Below are 17,454 nucleotides of genomic sequence, written 5' to 3'. Positions count from 1 at the left end.
TCAGCCTTCCCCGTGCCGGCTGGGACACGGGGAGAAAGAACTGGAGAGGAGATACCAGCCCAGAGCGGTGCACCACCAGCCCCGACTGGTCTGTGTGCTGGGATGGCCCCATGCCTGCTCGCCAGGATGCAGACCACTGCTCTGCCATCCCTGACCTGCACCGGGGGTGCAGGCAGCACCCTGCCCACTCTGGGGGTGGCACTGAGCCCCTCCAACACCGATGAATCACTCTGCAGCGGCTTGTCACGGAGCCTTCGAGCCCTCCGTGAGGAGGAGGAAGAAATCGCCAAGATGAATCATCCCCACGTTCCCTGGGAGTGCTGCACCACGCTGGGGCTGGGGGGGGCGGCGAGTTCGGGGGGCGGCTGCCAGTGAAGGCAGGAGCGGGGTGAGGGGAGCTGGGCACGGGGGGGTGATGAGTGGGGCATCCGTCCCCCCAGGGACATGGGCCTTGTGCCCTGCCAGGGCTGCGGGGAGCAGCTGGTGATCCCCCCGGCACAGCTCCCCTTCCCCTCCCAGTGCCACGCTGGGGCTACGGGGGCATTTTGCAGGGGTGCCCCAGGACCCGCAGTGGGGCAGCTGCCCAGCCTGGGGCTGCACGGGGGCTCACAGGGCAGAAATAGGGTCAGACACATCAGAAATGCCCCCAGGACCCTCTCCAGGGCGGCAGGAACCAGCTCCCAGTGCCGACCCCATCACAGGGTGTGGGGGCAACTGCAGCCCCGGCCCTGGGCAGCACGATGCCCCGTGGCACTGGCACAGGCATCATGATGGGGACATCACAGGGGATACCCTGGCACTCCTGGGGTGCCCACGCAGACATCCTGTCCGGGGTCTCATCATCCAGCTCCAGCAGCAGCCCCCAGCTCGTCCCCCTCCTCTCCCAGCCCCTTGTCTGCATTAAAGCCCCTTTGTGCCACTCGTGCCAAATCCCCCGCCACCATCGTGCCAAATCCCCTGCCACTCTCATGCCAAATCCTCCGTCACCGTCCGGCTGTACAGCCCAAAATAACCACGGGCTCACCTGAGCGGGGGGGCGGGGGGCTGGGGCCGCCCCCCTGCCCTCGTCCCACTGCTCCATATTAATGAGCCCCCTCCTCCTCCGGTGTCCGGCTGTGCAGTCGAGGCTGCTGCTGTACCTGAGCGCGGCGAGACGAGGCCATCGCTGCTTGCTGCCGGCCGCCCTCGCCATGGCCGGCTGCTCCCCCGTTCTCCAGCTCTGGCTCTTGCTCCAAGCCGCCTGCCTCTGCCTGGCCCAGATTGTAAGTCTCTGCTTGGTCCCCCCTCTGCGCCGGGCTGGGATGGGGGACGGAGAGGGGACGGTCCCCGTTTCCCCCCCTTGCAGACACTCGCTCGCAGTGCTGAGCACCCCTGGGACTTGCTGCTTATTTTCCCAGCACCTTTCGCTCGCTTTTCCCAGGAATGCCCCATGGGGGGGGGGGTGAGGGGGGTGGGAGCAGCCCCCAGCCAGGACCCACAGCCCCGACCCACCGGGGACCTCTCCGTGCCGAAAGCTGCCTCTGGTCCCGTGAGACAGGGACAGGGCTGGGCTGCACGGCTTGAAGTTTGGGACTTGTTAGCTAAGCAAGTTTAGTTTTATTTTCCCCTTGGGGCAGCAATGGGGGACTCTGCCGTTTCCCTCCCCAGCAGCCGCCAGATCTTCTGCCTCCCATCACCTGGGAAAATGCTTATTTGCTTCTGTCTTGCTGGGATGCGCTGTGGAGCGGGGCTGAGTGGGGTCTGCCCTTCCCAGGGCTGCCCTGGGGCTCCACGGAGGCTTGCTGAGGGGCAGCGGGGAGGGACACCAGCTGTGGAGGTGCTGGGGACCGGGGGATCCCGGTGGCCTCTCTGGACTCACCCGGGGCAGGAGAAAATGGAGAGAAGTGAAGGGAAGGTGTTCCTCTGGTCCTCGGGGCGAGTGCTGTGAGCGGGACAGGCAGTGTTCCTCCTTGGATCCCACCTGAAAAGAGAAAAACTCTCTCTGCCTTGCAACCACAAAAATCAGATTTTTATAACAGATTTGGGAAAAATCTTCCCATGTGGCTCCTGAGCTGCCTGCCGGCATGGACAGCCTGACTGCGGAAAACTGGGGGGACAGCTGCTTTCCTAAAATACCCCCCCGGGATGCCCATGGGCTTGTGGTGGCAGGGTCTGGCCAGGGGAGCGGGCTTCAGTCGGAGCAAGGGGGATGTGGGAGCTCTTGGAACAAGGATCCATTTGGAAATCATTCGGGCAGGACAAAGGTGCCATTCACGGGTGCTCCCAGGGACGGGTGCTTGCTCCCACCCCGAACCGCGGGGTTTGCTTCCAAGGCGAAGCCAGGGCTCTCCTAGTTCTGTGAACAAACCAGCAACACCTCTCATCCTTATACGTTTCACTTTAAAATAAATAAGCCTGGAAGGACGGAGGAGTCGCAGGCGTGCCAGCCCCAGCCAGCCCGCACGGTTTTCATTTCCAGGAACACCAGGGGTTCGGTCTCCGGGACCGGAGTCTCTTCCCCCCAAACACCCTGTTAGGATAACAGAGATTTCTTTGCAAAGTTGCTCCTGCGGAGTCCTGTGCAAACCTCAGAGCTGGGGCCAGGCTGCTCGGGGAGCTCCCCTGCCGCCGGCTGAATGGTGCTTTTGTGCGATGCTGCGGAGCTGGGCTGTGGGCAGCGGGCAGCAAGCCGGGCAGCGAGCCAGCCTGGTACAGGGGGGAGTGTGCCCACAGAGGGGCTCGGGGCCCCCGTTTCACACCGGGGCTTCAAGCACCTAAATCCTGCCGGTGCTTTTAGAAATCCCAGTGCTGGGCTTGCACCCCGAGCCGAGACGGGCCTTTGCAATCGCTGCCATCGCCCCGTTGAGACCCCGCTCTGGAGGGGAAGAAGCCCCGCGGGCACCGGGGCAGGAGGGCAGGAGGGGGCAGCGATGGGGTAGAAACCGGGCAGGGGATGGGGAGCTGGTTGTGCCAGTGTGGGGGGAGATTTCCCAGATTTCTCCATCCATGCCCTTGCCGGGGGGCACAGGCCAGGCAGCGGAGGACCCATGGGGAGCGGCAGAGCTCTGACACCTTGGGGTGCTCACTCCATCCCAGCTCTCTGGAGACAGGTCCCCAGCACACGCCGGCGGCGAGCGCTGCACCCTGGTCTCCCTCTGACTCCCAGCATCTCTCGGGGTCCAGCTGCTCCTTCCTGACATGGGTCCCATCCTTTTTTCCACTTAGCGAGGGCCGCCGGGAGAGCCCGGCCCGCGAGGGCCCCCCGGTCCCCCAGGAGTGCCGGGAGCGGATGGCATTGATGTGAGTATGGCGCGTACAGGAACCTGTGCAGGCTGGAGGGAGGGAGGGACGGAGGGAGGGAGGGAGGGGACCTGCAGCACAAAGAGGGACATTGTGTCAGGGCAGAGGCTCGGCGGAGGGCAGGGGGTGCCGATGCCGTGCGGTCCCCGCACTGCACTGCTCCTGGGCTGGGGCAGACGGAGCATCCCCGGCTTTGCCTGTGGCCCTGGGCAGCAATGGTGGCATGGGGGAGCACAGCTCCTGCACCGTGGCTCCATCCACCTCCCCAGGACAGCAGCCCATGGCCTCCTGATCACCTTGGGAAATGGGGCCTGAAATGCTTTTTGGGGAGCACAGCAGCAGGGAAGTTTGGGTGCAGGGTGCTCGGGGCACCCCTGTCCGGGCAGCGGAGGATGCTCGGAGGGGTTGAGTGCAGGGATCAGCCCAGAGATGCCCAGTGAGGAGGGGGAGATGGGGGGGCCGGCAGAGAGCTGGACACCCAGGTCGGGTGCCTGCAGAGTGGCGACGTGGCCGAGGGCCGTGGCTCCAGACCCTCCCCGGGGCTGCGGGGAGGGAGCCTGAACACAGGGGAGATCTGTGAGCCAGCAGAAAGCGCCCTTTCTCCAAGACTTGCCCCAGGGTGTTATTTTAGTGCTATTTATACCCAGAACGGCCGCAGCCCTCCCGCAACCCCAGCACAGCCCTCTCTTCTCAATGCTGGCCCCATCCTGACCTGGCTGCCGCGCTGGGGGATCCAGCATCTCTCTCTGGCTTGGGGAGGCGGATGGGAGACATGGTTCTGAGTGCCCTGCGCTGCTGGGCCTGGCTCCACGGGGTGACAGACCTCTTTTTACAACCTTCTTCCCTCTCCCCAGGGTGACAAAGGCTCTGCCGGAGCCCCCGGGTCCCCGGTGAGTACCCATGCCTCCCCGCAGCTCGCTGAGGGTCTCACCCCTTCTGGAGGAGTTCCTTTCAATCTGCCCCTATGCCTCTTTTCTTTTGAAGGGTGCCAAGGGGGAGCCCGGAGACCCCGGTCCAGACGGGCCCCCAGGGAAGCCGGGCATCGATGTGAGTACCGACCCCCGTCCCCCCCCGCAGCGTCCCTGGCCGCAGCCCCCGGGTCGCAGCAGGGTCTCAGCAAACTCCTCTTACCCCCGGCGCAGGGATCCTTTTCTGTCGCACATAAGAAAGTGCCAATATCCCTTCGTGCGGGAGCCGAAAGCACCTTTTGAATCACAGCAGGAAACAGGCAGAGCTCTGGCAGGGCTGCTGCCACCCCCTCCCACTGCCCGGGCTCCGAAGGCGCGTCCCCCCTCCACCCCATGCAGGGTGAGAGCTGTGCCAGGAAAACCATGGCGCCGACACCCCTGAACACGAAAAAGCTTTTCCTTGTCCTTTACTGCAGCTGCTGTCCTGAGCCCTGGTTCAGTTCTCCTTTCCTCCAACATAAATCTGGAGCAATACCATGGCTCCGCTGGAGCCACCCCCTTGGCACCCACGTAGGTGGCATCGGTGACTTCCCCCGCTATCCCCTCCCTGGCAGAAGCACAGCCTGGGGCAGAGGTGGAAGGCAGAATGGGGACGGAGCTGCCTCCTTGCCCTGCCTTGATGCCATGATGCTTGTTGGCCGGCTCCTGGCCCCACGCTCCCCCAGCCGGGGAACGCAGGGGTGCACGATGGATGCCCAGGGAGGTTTGGGTTGGGTGCCTGCCCCTGTCCCCAGTGCAGCGCTGCACGGGTAAGTGCCTGCAAGCATCAGACATTTACTTGTTCATCAGAAGGAAACCCAAACTACAGGGTCCTCTTTTGTGTCTCTGGATGGCACTTCATAAATCTTTCGGGGGTTAGTTATTCTTCAATAAATGAATAGAATAATAACTGTCATTATAAGCATGCATTATTCACCCAGGCTTATCTGCCTGCAAAATTGTTCAGGTCCTTTGAATAGGGACGCTGAGCAGAGCCGGGCTGAGCGAGGGGTCGTCCCCGCGTGCCTGGCAGCGTGCAGAAATTAGCCCGTGGGTGAAGCTCAAGCCATCGGCTGCAGGGATCCAAACCCCGGCACAGGCGCAGCCCTCAAATGCACTGGGGTGGGAAACGGGGGAGCCAGGGAGTGACTCAGAGTTGATATAAATGGGATCACGGATGGGCCGAGCTCCCTTTGTGCCTCTGCCGGGGCTGGGGCAGCCGTGCTGGATGTGCCCTGTGGCGTGAGGGTCCCTGCCGAGCCCCGGCACGGGGTCTCGGAGCAGGGCAGCTCACGGGGGCTGTGGAGCATCACTGCGAGGCTCTCTGTGCCATCGGGGCTTGGGTCCAGGTACAGCTTCATCTTCAGGTTTGCTGTGTGATGTGCACAGCAGTGACAAGCACAAATTCCCCACTAATAACCCTTGATCCCTCATGGTGGAAAAAGCCCCAGCAAAAACGTCTGGTTGGAGAGCAGAAGCGCTGGCAATAACCTCCTGCCGTCTCTCCTTGCAGGGCCTGACGGGGGCGAAAGGGGAGCCAGGGCCCATCGGCGGGCCAGGACTTAAAGTAAGTGAGGAGCTGCTCCGGGGCAGCCGCTCCGGGCTCCCACCTTCCCCTCCTGGAGCCAGCGGGACCTGGCCAGGCTGGGACCAGCCCTGTCACCGTGGAGGGGATGCACGGATGCAGGAATTGGGTGATGGAGTATTTGGCAACGAGGGGGCACTGAGACTGGGTCCAGGGAGGGGTGAATTTTAGCAGTTCACACAGCAGTGTGAGCAGGGCTTGGTGGGGCCAGACCCTCCCGTTTCAGCTCCTGACTCTCCCTTCTGTCCCGGCAGGGCCAGCCTGGACTCCCAGGGCCGCCGGGGCTCCCCGTGAGTATCTGCCTCTCCTGTGGGCGCTGGTGATGCACCCACTCCTGGCTCCGGCACCCACTCCCTGAGCACCCACAAGTGGGGTGGGAGCAGAGCAGGGACCCAGCCCCGGCCCACCCCAGCCGCATCCTTGGTGGTGGCGTGGGCATTGCCCTGCTCGGGGCAGGGATGCTGGTGGTTTTGGGGGGGGGGAGGTTGGAGAATTTGGACTAATCGTGTCTTTCTTCTTGTTGCAGGGCCCTTCGCTGCCAGGACCACCTGTAAGTGCTGGGCTTGTGGGGCTGTGGGCGGCCGGGGACCCCACTCAGGGTTGCGCTGGAAGAGCTCAGATCTCAGCACCGCCAAAGGGAGGTCTTGGGGCTTGACCTCTCACTCGGTGAATGTCTCTTTTCTCCTTAAGGGGCTTCCAGGCCAGGTTGGGCTTCCTGGAGAGATCGGAGCGCTGGGACCCAAGGTAGGAAAAATCTCCCCCTCCTTACCCCAGCATCCACTTCTCTGTACTTTGGGGCTCCTGGGGTAAACAGGGACGACCCTGTAATATGGGCGAGTGGGGTCCTCTGTCAGGGGCGGAGGGGTGACAGACTCTGTGCCTGCAGCTGTGTCCCCCAGCACCGTCCATCCCCTCCCAGTTCACAGCTGGGGGATGCCCGAGTTCCCGCTGTGACAGCCGGGGTCTTTGATTCTTCATCACCCCACTCCACCCTGGCGCCAGCAGTACCTGCCACCTCCCCACCCCTAAATCTCCTTTCCTGGGGTTGTTCTCTCCTAGGGTGACCCTGGACCTGACGGCCCGCGGGGTCCCCCAGGCCCTCCAGGGAAACCCGTGAGTATCTCCCCAATCATCAGCATTTTCTGCAGGAGGGAAAAAGTCTCCCAGCCCCTCAGCCCAGGGTTTGGGGCCAGGACTCAGGCTCTGGCACACACCTTCCACCCCGTGCCTTGTTCCCCTCCCTCACAGGTGTAACATTCACCCCTCCTGTAAAACAGTGCTGATATTAAACTGCGGATGCTGATGGTCTGCTTCCCTCCAGGGCCCCCCAGGACACATCCAAGGACTGGAAGGCAGCGCTGATTTCTTGGTGAGAGCTGCTATTACCTTGTCCCTTCAGCAGGCCTTTGCAGGGTAACGGCAGCTGGACGAGCGTGTGCTGCCCTGGCCTGAAATACAGCCACCGGTGTAATTTGGAAACTGGGGGCTGATAGAGTGGGGAGGAGCAGAGTCCCCAGCCGAAACGATGCTGCGAGCGGTGGGTCCCCTGCATCACTGCACAGCCCGGCTTTGCTGTGCGGCGTGGGAGCCTGTCCTTCCCAGCATGGCTTCTTCACAGCCTCTGGGTCCTTTCCCAACTCAACCTGCGTTTCTTCTTCCCCACCAGTGCCCGATCAGCTGCCCGCCAGGTCCCAAGGGCCCTCAGGGACTGCAGGGACTGAAGGTGAGGGAGCCCTGGAGCTGCTGGGAAACGAACAGGGATCTCCACTTCCAGCATGCTGTGCCTGAGCGGAGGAGCCTTCCCCGGTCTGGAGGCACAAGGAGCTTGGGAGCTGCTCTGCTCCCCTGGGAGCACAGGGGCATGCAAACTCAGAGAGCCCTGGGGGCAAAGGCACTGTGGGAGAGGTCCCCTGTGGCTCCCCAGGTCCTGCCAGCCGCTTCCTGGGGGATGAGACCCCGTGCCGAAGCCCCAGCTCCAGCTGTGCCACTGCCCGGCTCCTCTGCTGCAAAGCCCAGAGGATTAAACCCAGCGGACATCCCCACCGCACACCCTCGTGGCTGCGGGATGCTGAGCCCCACCGCATCGCCAGTGGGATGCTGAGCCCCACCACGTCACCAGCAGGCACCCCAGGGTGGGATGTGGCCGGCAGGGTGGCTCCGGGTGACGTGGCCGTCAGGACACTGCCTCGATGCCGCTGCTTTGCCAGGGATGCTCACGGTCTTCCTCTTCACCCTTAGGGACACAGAGGCCGCCCCGGCGCCCTCGGGGAGCCCGGCAGGCAGGGCAGGCAGGTGAGTGACCTCTCCGGCAGCTTCCCAGAAGGAGCCAGGCGTGCCTGCCTCTGGAGGAGCTGGGGTTGGACCGGAGGGCAGAGGGCTCTGGGGAGAGAAAGGGAGAAGGAAGGAAAGAGGTGGGAGAGGGAGGATGGAGATCCAGGCCTGGGAGATGGAGGGTGGACAGGGTGGTCTTCCCACGGTGGCTCCCTGGGAAGGGGGGACCTGTCCCCATCCCCTGCCAGGTCCCAGGTGAGGGTGTCTCGGGTCCCCAGGGTGGTCTGTACCTCTGCTCCACCCCAACACTCACCTCTTTCCTCTCTGACCCTGCCCAGGGCCCCAAGGGTGACGTTGGCATCTCTGGAGAACAAGGTGTCCCAGGCCCTCCGGTAACGTATTCATTTCTCCTTGCTGCTCTGTCCCCCGGGTGCCCCAGGGGCTGAGGGTGGCCGGTTTGTGCTTGGCCCCAGACACCAGGGACGTGATACCAGTGTGTCCCTGCTCCTGGGGACCCACCGCTGGGACCGGAGCGAAGCCTTCATCCCATCCATCTCCCTCCTCCCAGCCGCGGAGCCACTGCCAGGAGGGTGGCAAAGCCACATCCCGATGGAGACCTCCACGGTCAGCGCTGGCCCGGGCACCTCGGTCGCTAGCGCACGTTAACATGGATAACTCACCAGCCGGGGACAAACTGCTCGTGTGCACTGAGCCCCCCTTAACCCACCTGAATGGGGGGTGCAGCGTCCAGCTTACCGCGGGGACGTGGGGATTAAAGCTGTTTGAGCTCGCTGAGCACTTTGAAGATGAAAAGCAATTAATGGGCTGAGCCCTTCGATCCGGGAAAGGGCAAAACTGCTTTGAAGCCAAGAGCTTTGGTGGGGGAAGCAGCACCAGTTTGGGCCCGTTGCTGTTATTGAACCGACAGCTGGAAAGGCGCCCGGTGGGGGGCTGCAGAATTAGGAGCGAGCGGCGGGACAGAAATACCTCGCATTTGGCAAACCCGGCTGATTGCCAGTACCGGCTTTTGCTCTAATTGTGGTTTCCCCCTGGGCTAAGCCTCTGTTGTTTCCTTCCCCGCAGGGACTGCAGGGCCTGAGGGGTTACCCTGGGATGGTGGGACCCAAGGGCGAGACGGTAAGCGCCGGTGGGATGCAGGGGTGGCTGTGCCTGGTTCCAGGGTCAGGGGGACCAGCTCCCCGGGGCTGAGCCGTCGCGATGCTTCCCAGGCTGGAGGCTGCTTCCCAGGAGTATCGCTAACACGGCTGTTCGGCCATCTCGGAGAGCTGGACGCTGCCTCTTGCTGGTGGGGTCGGAGCTGGCTGGGGGCTGAGGTTGGGATGGGAGGAATTGACACACACACACACACACACACACACACCCCACTGTCTTTCAGGGTCCTGCTGGTTACAAGGGGATGGTCGGGACCATCGGAGCGGCCGGGCGGCCGGTGAGTGCCCTCCCTTGTCCCTGGGGGCTGCAGGGCAGGCAGAGGACCCTGCACTTTGCTGCTCAGCCCCCGTCTTTTTCCTTTCCAGGGCAGGGAAGGCCCCAAGGGACCACCTGGGGACCCTGGTGAGAAGGGAGATCTGGTAGGTAACCCGCCCCGTCGGGGAGGGCAGCGCTGTGACCTGTGCGATGCCAATGCCCCCTTTTCCCCAGCTTGGCCCCGCTCCCCGGCACAGACAGGGGCTCTGCTCGGGGTGCCTCAATGGGCATCTCCTGCCTCTCCCAGCTCCATCCCCTGCACCAAGAGGGCGGCTGAAATAACACTTGCTCTCCTGCTCTAGGGTGGCCGTGGCATCAGGGGTCCCCAAGGAGACATCGGCCCCAAGGGGGAGAATGTAAGTACAGCCAGCGGCACCCGTGCCCACATCTAGGGCTGAGCCCCTTCCAAGAAGATCTCTCTGTCCCTCTCTGTCCTGTTCGGGGCCATCTTGTGTCCTTGCACCCTGGCTCAGCACAGGGCTGGAGCTTTCCTTTCCCTTCCCAGCCTTTTTTTGCCCCCACCATGAGCCTTTCAGTCCCTCTCGGAGGTGTCAGACCGAGCAACTCTTCCTCCTTTTGCAGGGTCTCCCGGGCATCGATGGCAAAGACGGCACCCCGGGTATCCCAGGTGTGAAGGTGAGCTGCTGCGGGCAGGGGCTGCCAGGTGCTGCCTACGCCGACAATGGGGAACGGACACACGCTGTTCCTTGTACCTGTGTGTTGTGGTTTAAAACCAGGACACGGTGCTTGATGGAAATAACAGGGACAGCAAGTGGCATAAGGTGCCGGCCCTTGACGTGGCATCTCCTGACTAGTGGAGTGTGGCTATCCCCATGGGGTCAAGGGCAGTGTCCCCTTTTGGCCAGGAGTCCTTTGTCCCACCCGTGGACACCTCATTTCTGCACCTTTCTCTGCCACACGGTAACATCTCTGTCCCTCGCAGGGCGGCGTGGGACAGGCTGGCCGCCCAGGAATGCCGGGACACCGGGGACAAGCTGTGAGTATGGGAGCGTGGGAGCCCCTCGCCTGGGCAGGTACCCCGTTACCCCTGGGGTGGCACCCCCATCCCGGGTGGTGCCAGGGTGCAGGGCCAGCACCCAGCAGGGATGCTGCCTCCAGGCACGGGACACCGGGCAGGGTCGCTGCCTCCGGCATTGTGCACAGGGTTTGATCCCAGCTTTGTTTCCGCAGGGCTTGCCGGGCCAGCCGGGAAGCAAAGGTGGCCCAGGAGACAAGGTGGGTCTGGGACAGCCAGGGCCAGAGTAATCCCCTCTGAGCATCCACCCTGCAGCCCCCCTCACCCTACACGGTGCTGCGTCAGCCCCCAGGCTCCATCCCTGAGCCCGCAGCCTTGTCCCCATGCCGTCCCCTCCCCTGTCCTTGCTGTCCCTGAACCACCTGTCTCCCATTCACAGGGTGAAGCGGGTGCTCGGGGCCAGCCCGGTGTCACCGGTGCCCCAGGGCAGTTCGTAAGTATGGAGATGTCACCATGTTCCTCCTGGGCGCAGCCTGGGGGTTGCACGCTCGCTCGCTCGCTCTTGCTCTTTTTTCCCTATTCGCTGCCAAACAGAAAGCAGAGTTGGGCACTTCATCCCCTGACCCCAACCCTCCTCTTCCCTCTGCCCCCCCCAGCAGCTTCCTCATGGGGAAGCCCTTGGGGCCACTTCTCCAGCCCTGTGTCCGGCACCTCCTTGCAGTGGCAGCCCTTCACTTGGCTGCAGGGCACAAGGACAGGGCCACACGTCCCTCGGGGAAGGATGAAGGGCAGATGATGGCATGCGAATGCAAGAGAGGCAGCTGGTCTGGGTTTTGTTGGTTTTTTCCCCCCCCCCCCTCTTAGGGTGAGCCTGGACCTCGGGGTGAGCAGGGACCGCCGGGTGTCCCCGGGATGAAGGTGAGTCCAGGGCACCACAGGGTTTGTGGCGGTGCCGGGAGCTGTCCCTGACTCTGCTCTCTTCCCGGGTCTCCGCAGGGCGACCGGGGCGAGCGTGGCCTCGTGGGTCCCCCCGGCGAGCAGGGGAAAGCGGTGAGTCACACTCGCAGCCCGGCTGGGAAGCGGGCTTCGCCGCGGCACGGCTCGGGGATGCTCAGCCCGGGGCGTTCGGCTGGGGGAGGAGGGATGGGGACAGCAGGGCACGGCTGGCACTGCTGCACAGAACTCTCGCTTTGATCACGGCCGGGGTCGATCACGCGCCCCGTCCCGCTGTGCCTGGCTGCCGGGGTGAGGGATTACCCGATGGGGCAAATAGCGCGGGGATTAGCGGGCCCGGGGCCACGCTGGGTTTGCAGCCCCAGCCGGGAGAGGAATTTCCTCCCAGCCTGGCGAGAGCGGGGAGGCTGCCTGGCCCCTCTTGGAGGCTTTCCCGGAGTGGAAAATAGCCAAAAAGCAACCTTTGTCCCTCTGGCTTCCTGAGAGCCGGGGGCCCCTTCCCTGGTGGAGCCCCCCCCTCTCGGCACAGCTGGAGGGGAGGCTCCTCCATTGTTTTTGCCCTGTCCCCCAACAGAGGCCAGATTCAGGGCAGGCTGGGATGCAGCCTGAGCTGCTGGAAGGGACAGGCAGCTGCCCGTGCATCTCGTTGCCTTGGAGAGGATGCTCTGACGGGGGAGGAGAGTCTTCCCACGGCCTCTTCTCACTCACTTCTCCCTTTTCCCCATGTTACCTTGTTCTTCAGGGGCCCAAGGGCGAGCAAGGTCCACCAGGGATCCCAGGACCCCAAGGCTTGCCAGGAGTCAAAGGAGACAAGGTGACAGCTCCTGGCTGCAGGGGATGGGGTCCAGCTCAGGGAATCTGCGCTGAGCTGGGCTGACCCCCCCCTGCTCTCTTTTCTCCAGGGCTCCCCAGGGAAAACCGGCCCCAAAGGTGGTACTGTGAGTACATCACCCTCCTGCCCAGGCTGGGGGATCCGGTGGGGAATTGCTGACACCCATGTTTAACAGGGCTGGCACCCACCTCTGGGGGGGGCTGACACCCACTGACACCAGGCGCTTTCTTCGTCAATACCCCCGGCATCCCGGTCGAGCGCAGCAGGTGGAAAGGGGGGTTAAAGTGGCTGCGGAGGAGATGGGTGCTGGCAGTGAAGGTTCACATTTCTGATTGCCTTTCCTCTAGGGAGACCCGGGCGTTCATGGCCTCGCGGGGCTGAAGGGAGAGAAGGTGGGTCCCCACAGATGGGTCCTGGGGTGGGGGGGACAGGGGCTGGATGTGGGTCCCTGCCCACGCGCTGTGGCCGTGCTGGGGTCTCCTGTCCGGCATGGCCCCGGGCACTGCAGCATTGCACCCCAGCACAGCCACAGTGCGCTCCGGGGGGGGATACGTGTGCCTCCCCCCAGCTGCATCTCTAAATTCGTGCTGTCTTCCCATTGCGTTTCTTGTGTCCTCTGTCCCCAGGGTGAATCGGGTGAGCCGGGGCCAAAGGGACAGGTGAGTGACTGGGGGTTTGGGAGTGAGGGGCTCCCTGCACCTTCGCGCTGGGTGGCTCTCCGGGACCCTCAGCCAGAGGCAATCCTCCTGCCAAAGGCAGTGGTGCTCCACGGAGCTGCTGCATGCTGCACACTGGTCACCTGAGAAAGTATTTTCACTGGAGATGGGCTTTAGTGACCACGTTCAGCCCTGGATTCAGGTTCAGCCCTGGATTCAGGTCCAGACCCCATTTGGGGTTCAGAACCCAGCTGCAGCAGTTGGTACTGGAAGTCCTCAGGGCGAAGCCCCTGTGCTCAGGATGGGGCTGAGCTCCCCGATCCTGACACCGCTCTCCATCCCCACCGCAGCAAGGCATCCAGGGTGAGCTCGGCTTCCCCGGCCCCTCGGGGGACGCAGGCGCACCTGGCGTGCGAGGCTACCCGGGACCCCCCGGCCCACGAGGACTCGTTGGGGAGCGCGGCGTGCCAGGGATGCCTGGCCAGCGGGGCGTAGCGGTGAGTACCCCCAGCGCCCCGCATCCCCTCCTCACCTCCTGCACCACGTAGGTGGTGACCTGGGGGCTGCTGCCGTCAGCTTGTTCAGCTCTGCAGGTGAATTGCCTCCAACCTTTTCCTACCAACCAGCTCCTCTGGGAAACAGATGCTATTCGGCTTGGGAGCTGCCAGTGCTCCCCCGCGAGCTCTCCAGGAGGGCTGAGCTGGGATCCCACCTTTCTAGAAAAGAAGAGTTCTTTATTTCTCACTGTATATAGCACCAGCAGCAGGTTTAGCTCCAATATGTGCCTTTGCAGCCTGCCCGGGGGACAGAATTTTTCCATCTAAGCCTCATTTTAGACTTGCAAAATGGGGCTGCAGAACATTAATGCCGTGAGGAGGTTGCAGCGTGGCCGGGCATGGCATGAGCCGAGGCTGGAGCACTTGTACTGGGACCGAACAGAAAGCAAAGAAGGGTTGGGAAGGCAGCACTGGGTGCAGGGAGGTGCTCTGGACCAGGGGGTTGGGATGGGACCGGCTCTGCGGGTGCAGATGGGGACGGAAGGAGCGCTCTCCCTTTACGGTGTGTCCCTCTTCTCGCCACTGGCAGGGCCGGGACGCTGGGGACCAGCACATCGTTGACGTGGTCCTGAAGATGCTGCAAGGTGAGGGGGCGAGCGGAGCACCGCCGGCGCGGCGGCTGCCACCATGTTCCATCCCACACCGGCCTCTCTCTGCCCTACAGAGCAGCTGGCGGAGGTGGCGGTCAGCGCCAAGAGAGCAGCCCTGGGTGGAGTCGGTGCCATGGGACCCCCCGGACCCCCTGGTCCTCCCGGGCCACCCGGTGAGCAGGGCCCGCACGGACCCATGGGACCTCGAGGCGTCCCCGGCATCCTGGGTGCTGCCGGGCAGATCGGCAACATAGGACCTAAAGGTAGGTGGTGGGTGGCCATACCCACACCGTGCCGGGCAAAAATCCTCCTCGGGGCTGACCCTGCCTCCTCCTGCCACACTCATCCCCCAGCTCAGTCCCTGAGCCGGGGCAGCCCCCTCCCCTCCCCTGCAGGGTCCGCGTTTCCCGCTGCGGCTCCAGAAACTCCTTCCCTGCCTGTTTCTTTCCCTGCAGGGAAGCGAGGCGAGAAGGGTGAGCGGGGAGAAGCTGGACGCGGCCACCCTGGCATGCCGGGTCCCCCGGGGATCCCAGGTAAGCCCCTCTCCCCCCGGCACAGACAGGGCAGGCAGTGGCGGGTCCCCGCAGCCTTCGTGTCCCTTGCTGGTGCGATGACGTGCCCAGCAGTGGCTCGGGACCTTCTGGCCCATCCCTGCAAACCTGCATGGGTTCATCCCACAAATCGCCAACTTGCAGCGCTCTTTGCTGCATCCTCACTGCCTGCAGCTCTGCCAGCCGCTTTCCTGGCCCCTCGGTATTGCTCACTTGCCACATCACTCTGCTAACGCATCCCCATCCTCACCAGCAGCGGTTCCCATACCCCGGCCCCTGCTCTGCTCTGGCAAAGGCTGGGCTCAGCACCCACAAACACAGCATGCATGCACCTGCTGACGGCCACGCTCCCGTTGCAGGTCTCCCTGGCATCCCCGGCCACGCGCTCGATGGCAAGGCCGGGGAGCGGGGCCTGCCGGGCTCCCCAGGAGAGGCTGGCCGGCCAGGCTTGCCCGGTCCCGCTGGCCTGCCTGGGTTTTGCGAGCCGGCCGCCTGCCTGGGAGCCTCGGCGTACGCCGCCGTGCGCCTGACGGAGCCAGGGGCCGTCAAGGGACCCGTCTACTGAGGAGGCACCAGCACCGTGGCAGACCCGGCCGGCAAACCCGCGCCGGGGCTGGCAGCAAAGAGACCAGAAAACTGCAAATCCGTAGGGAGCAACCTCTGCCCGTCCCGGCTGCAGGAAGGCGCTGGGCTCGGGGCAGCCGCCGGAGGGAAAACGCAGCCTCGGGAATTTAATTTGGTGTAGGTATCACCCCCCTCCCACAGCCCAGGGGACGGTGGAGAATAAAGAGAGGTCACCCCACGTTCTGTCCTCATTACTGGGGTTCATTACCTGCCCCCTCTGCCCATCCTTCGCTCCCTGTGCCCCTTCCCAAAGAAATAAATTGTCTTTTATACAAACCCTCTTACTCTGTTATGTCCTGCTTGGTGCTGAATCGGCTCATTGCCGATTTCCCTTTTTTTTGTTCTTTTTTTTTTTTTTAAAAAAAAACAAACAAAAATTGTGGTTTGATTATTTAAGAGACTTGCCAGATCCAGCCTTGTTCACTGCTGGGCACTCACAGAGCTGTAAATCTTTGTAAAATAGGATTATTTTATAAACTATGAGTAGAAAAACACCAACTTTTTAAAGAATGGACAATAAAAATGAGATGGATTGTTAACGAACTGAAATGACGTGTTGATTTCTTTGAATGAAACCAAGACTATACTGGTAGGGGGGGTTGTTACTTGAGGGCTGAAGTTAGTTTTTCTTTTGTTTCAAGCCCCTTATTGGGTGCCTCAATTGCTCATTCCCACCCTTGGGGACAATTTCAGCCTCTCTATAATATGGTTTCCTAAGCAAAAGCTCCTTCTTTCTTCCCCCTTGCACCACTGCAAACGTGCAAAGGAATTTGCCACCCCTGAGCCCCCCGTGTCGGAGGCTGAGCAAATTTCCCAGAAATGCATCGGGCACCTTCAAATAAGGCCGAGTCCACCCGAGTCCCCTCGCAATCAAGTGGGCCAGAAAGCTATTAGCAGCATTGCAAAGGGTATTGATCTCTTAACAGTTAAAAAGGAGGCCTGCGGCTCTAACAGGATCCGCAGGTGTCTTTCTCATTATTGCCATCGACAGCAGAAAGGATTAAAGCTGTGCGGTGGGAGCAATGGGGCTTCGCTTTGTAAGATAAATAAAAATCAATTTTTGTTTATTAGCAAAGCATGTTCGGCTTGGCAGGGTAACAAATCCTGGGGAGGGGTGGTGGGAAAGGCTGGCCGGGTCCCTCCTGCGGCACAGAGCATCGCTGCCACCGGCCCAGGGGCTGCCGGCAAACCTCAGCCAAAACGGGACTGCAGCGGGACCCGGCTCAGCCCCACCCGGGCGTGCTTCAGCTGGAGGGGGCTAATCCTGCCAAGGACCAGATCCAAGCCCAGGCAGACCCAGCACCGTGTGCTCTTCCCTCCCCATATGCACCTCGCTGTGTAGCGGAGCATTTTCCTGGATAGATCCCTACCCGTCCCCGTGTCCCCAGGCTCTTCAGAAGTGTCCTACGCTCATTCTCCACTTAAATTACCTTCTCTGTGCCCTTTGCAAACCGCTGCCTCGTCACTTAATGTGCAATCAGCTAACTTTAAGGGGACTGTCTTTTATTTAAAAAAAAATCAAAATTGGAAGTGAAATGCAAATGTTTTATTTGCAAGTTGGAATTTAATCAAGGAATTAAGAAGGCTGCATATTAATTAGGGGCCAGACTCTGGTTGTTTCCAATGAGTGGCAAACCCGCTCCGAATCTGCCTCTTCATCAGAGCCCTCATAAATATTCATCCAATAAATAGCAGATTAGATGCCATTACAGAGACAAGAGAGATTGAAACCCAAGTATCTGTGGAAATGAAACAGCTGGAAAGTGTCCAATCTCTGCCCCAAATAATAACAAATCGTTATTAGGAGAGGTGAAGAAATAGCCTTGTTGAGCATTTGTCTCCATTTCTGGACAAATGGGGAGATTCATCTTAATTCTTTTCGGGGAGGAATTCAGGTTAGCAAACACCTTCGGGGACAGCCTGAGGCTGGGCTTGCCCCGGGCTCCAGCTGTGCTGCACATCTGGGGCCGCGTCCCGCTGCACAGCCCAAATAATCTCGTCTTTTTTTTTTTTTTCCCCCACGAGAGGGAGCTGCCTGCCCGCTGAATCCCCCTCTTCCCAGGGAGCCCACGCTTGGGCTATTGCCCCTAAAACCAGTTTTTATCCCTGGCAGGGGCTCGCTGCAGCCTTCATCCCCCCCCCCC

General features: G+C 62.0%; 1 protein-coding gene across 1 annotated transcript; it reads left to right on the top strand.

The window, feature by feature from the left end:
• Nucleotides 1-1,166: 1,166 nt before the first annotated feature.
• On the top strand, nucleotides 1,167-15,594 carry COL9A2 (collagen type IX alpha 2 chain). Its single transcript, XM_076357503.1, has 32 exons — nucleotides 1,167-1,262; nucleotides 3,205-3,279; nucleotides 4,134-4,169; nucleotides 4,264-4,326; nucleotides 5,740-5,793; nucleotides 6,066-6,101; nucleotides 6,338-6,361; nucleotides 6,502-6,555; nucleotides 6,871-6,924; nucleotides 7,133-7,180; nucleotides 7,478-7,534; nucleotides 8,050-8,103; nucleotides 8,421-8,474; nucleotides 9,166-9,219; nucleotides 9,479-9,532; nucleotides 9,621-9,674; nucleotides 9,873-9,926; nucleotides 10,153-10,206; nucleotides 10,514-10,567; nucleotides 10,762-10,806; nucleotides 10,986-11,039; nucleotides 11,411-11,464; nucleotides 11,543-11,596; nucleotides 12,243-12,314; nucleotides 12,403-12,438; nucleotides 12,680-12,724; nucleotides 12,959-12,991; nucleotides 13,339-13,485; nucleotides 14,075-14,129; nucleotides 14,210-14,398; nucleotides 14,591-14,668; nucleotides 15,046-15,594. Exons 1-32 carry the CDS (start codon nucleotides 1,191-1,193, stop codon nucleotides 15,249-15,251), a joined length of 2,073 nt encoding a protein of 690 aa, XP_076213618.1. The 5' UTR covers nucleotides 1,167-1,190; the 3' UTR covers nucleotides 15,252-15,594.
• Nucleotides 15,595-17,454: the final 1,860 nt, after the last annotated feature.

Source organism: Aptenodytes patagonicus, chromosome 21 (genome assembly GCF_965638725.1).
Source record: "Aptenodytes patagonicus chromosome 21, bAptPat1.pri.cur, whole genome shotgun sequence".
Lineage (NCBI taxonomy): Eukaryota > Metazoa > Chordata > Aves > Sphenisciformes > Spheniscidae > Aptenodytes > Aptenodytes patagonicus.
Note: the sequence above shows the minus strand (reverse complement) of the source record. Positions and strands in the feature narration are given on the sequence as shown.

Excerpts from the sequence above, each read along its gene's own strand:
- COL9A2 (XM_076357503.1), top strand. The coding sequence starts at position 1,191 with ATGGCCGGCTGCTCCCCCGTTCTCCAGCTCTGGCTCTTGCTCCAAGCC. Across the intron at positions 7,181-7,477 it reads AAGGCAGCGCTGATTTCTTG|TGCCCGATCAGCTGCCCGCC; the intron begins GTGAGAGCTGCT and ends CTTCCCCACCAG. Across the intron at positions 14,130-14,209 it reads GGTCCTGAAGATGCTGCAAG|AGCAGCTGGCGGAGGTGGCG; the intron begins GTGAGGGGGCGA and ends TCTGCCCTACAG.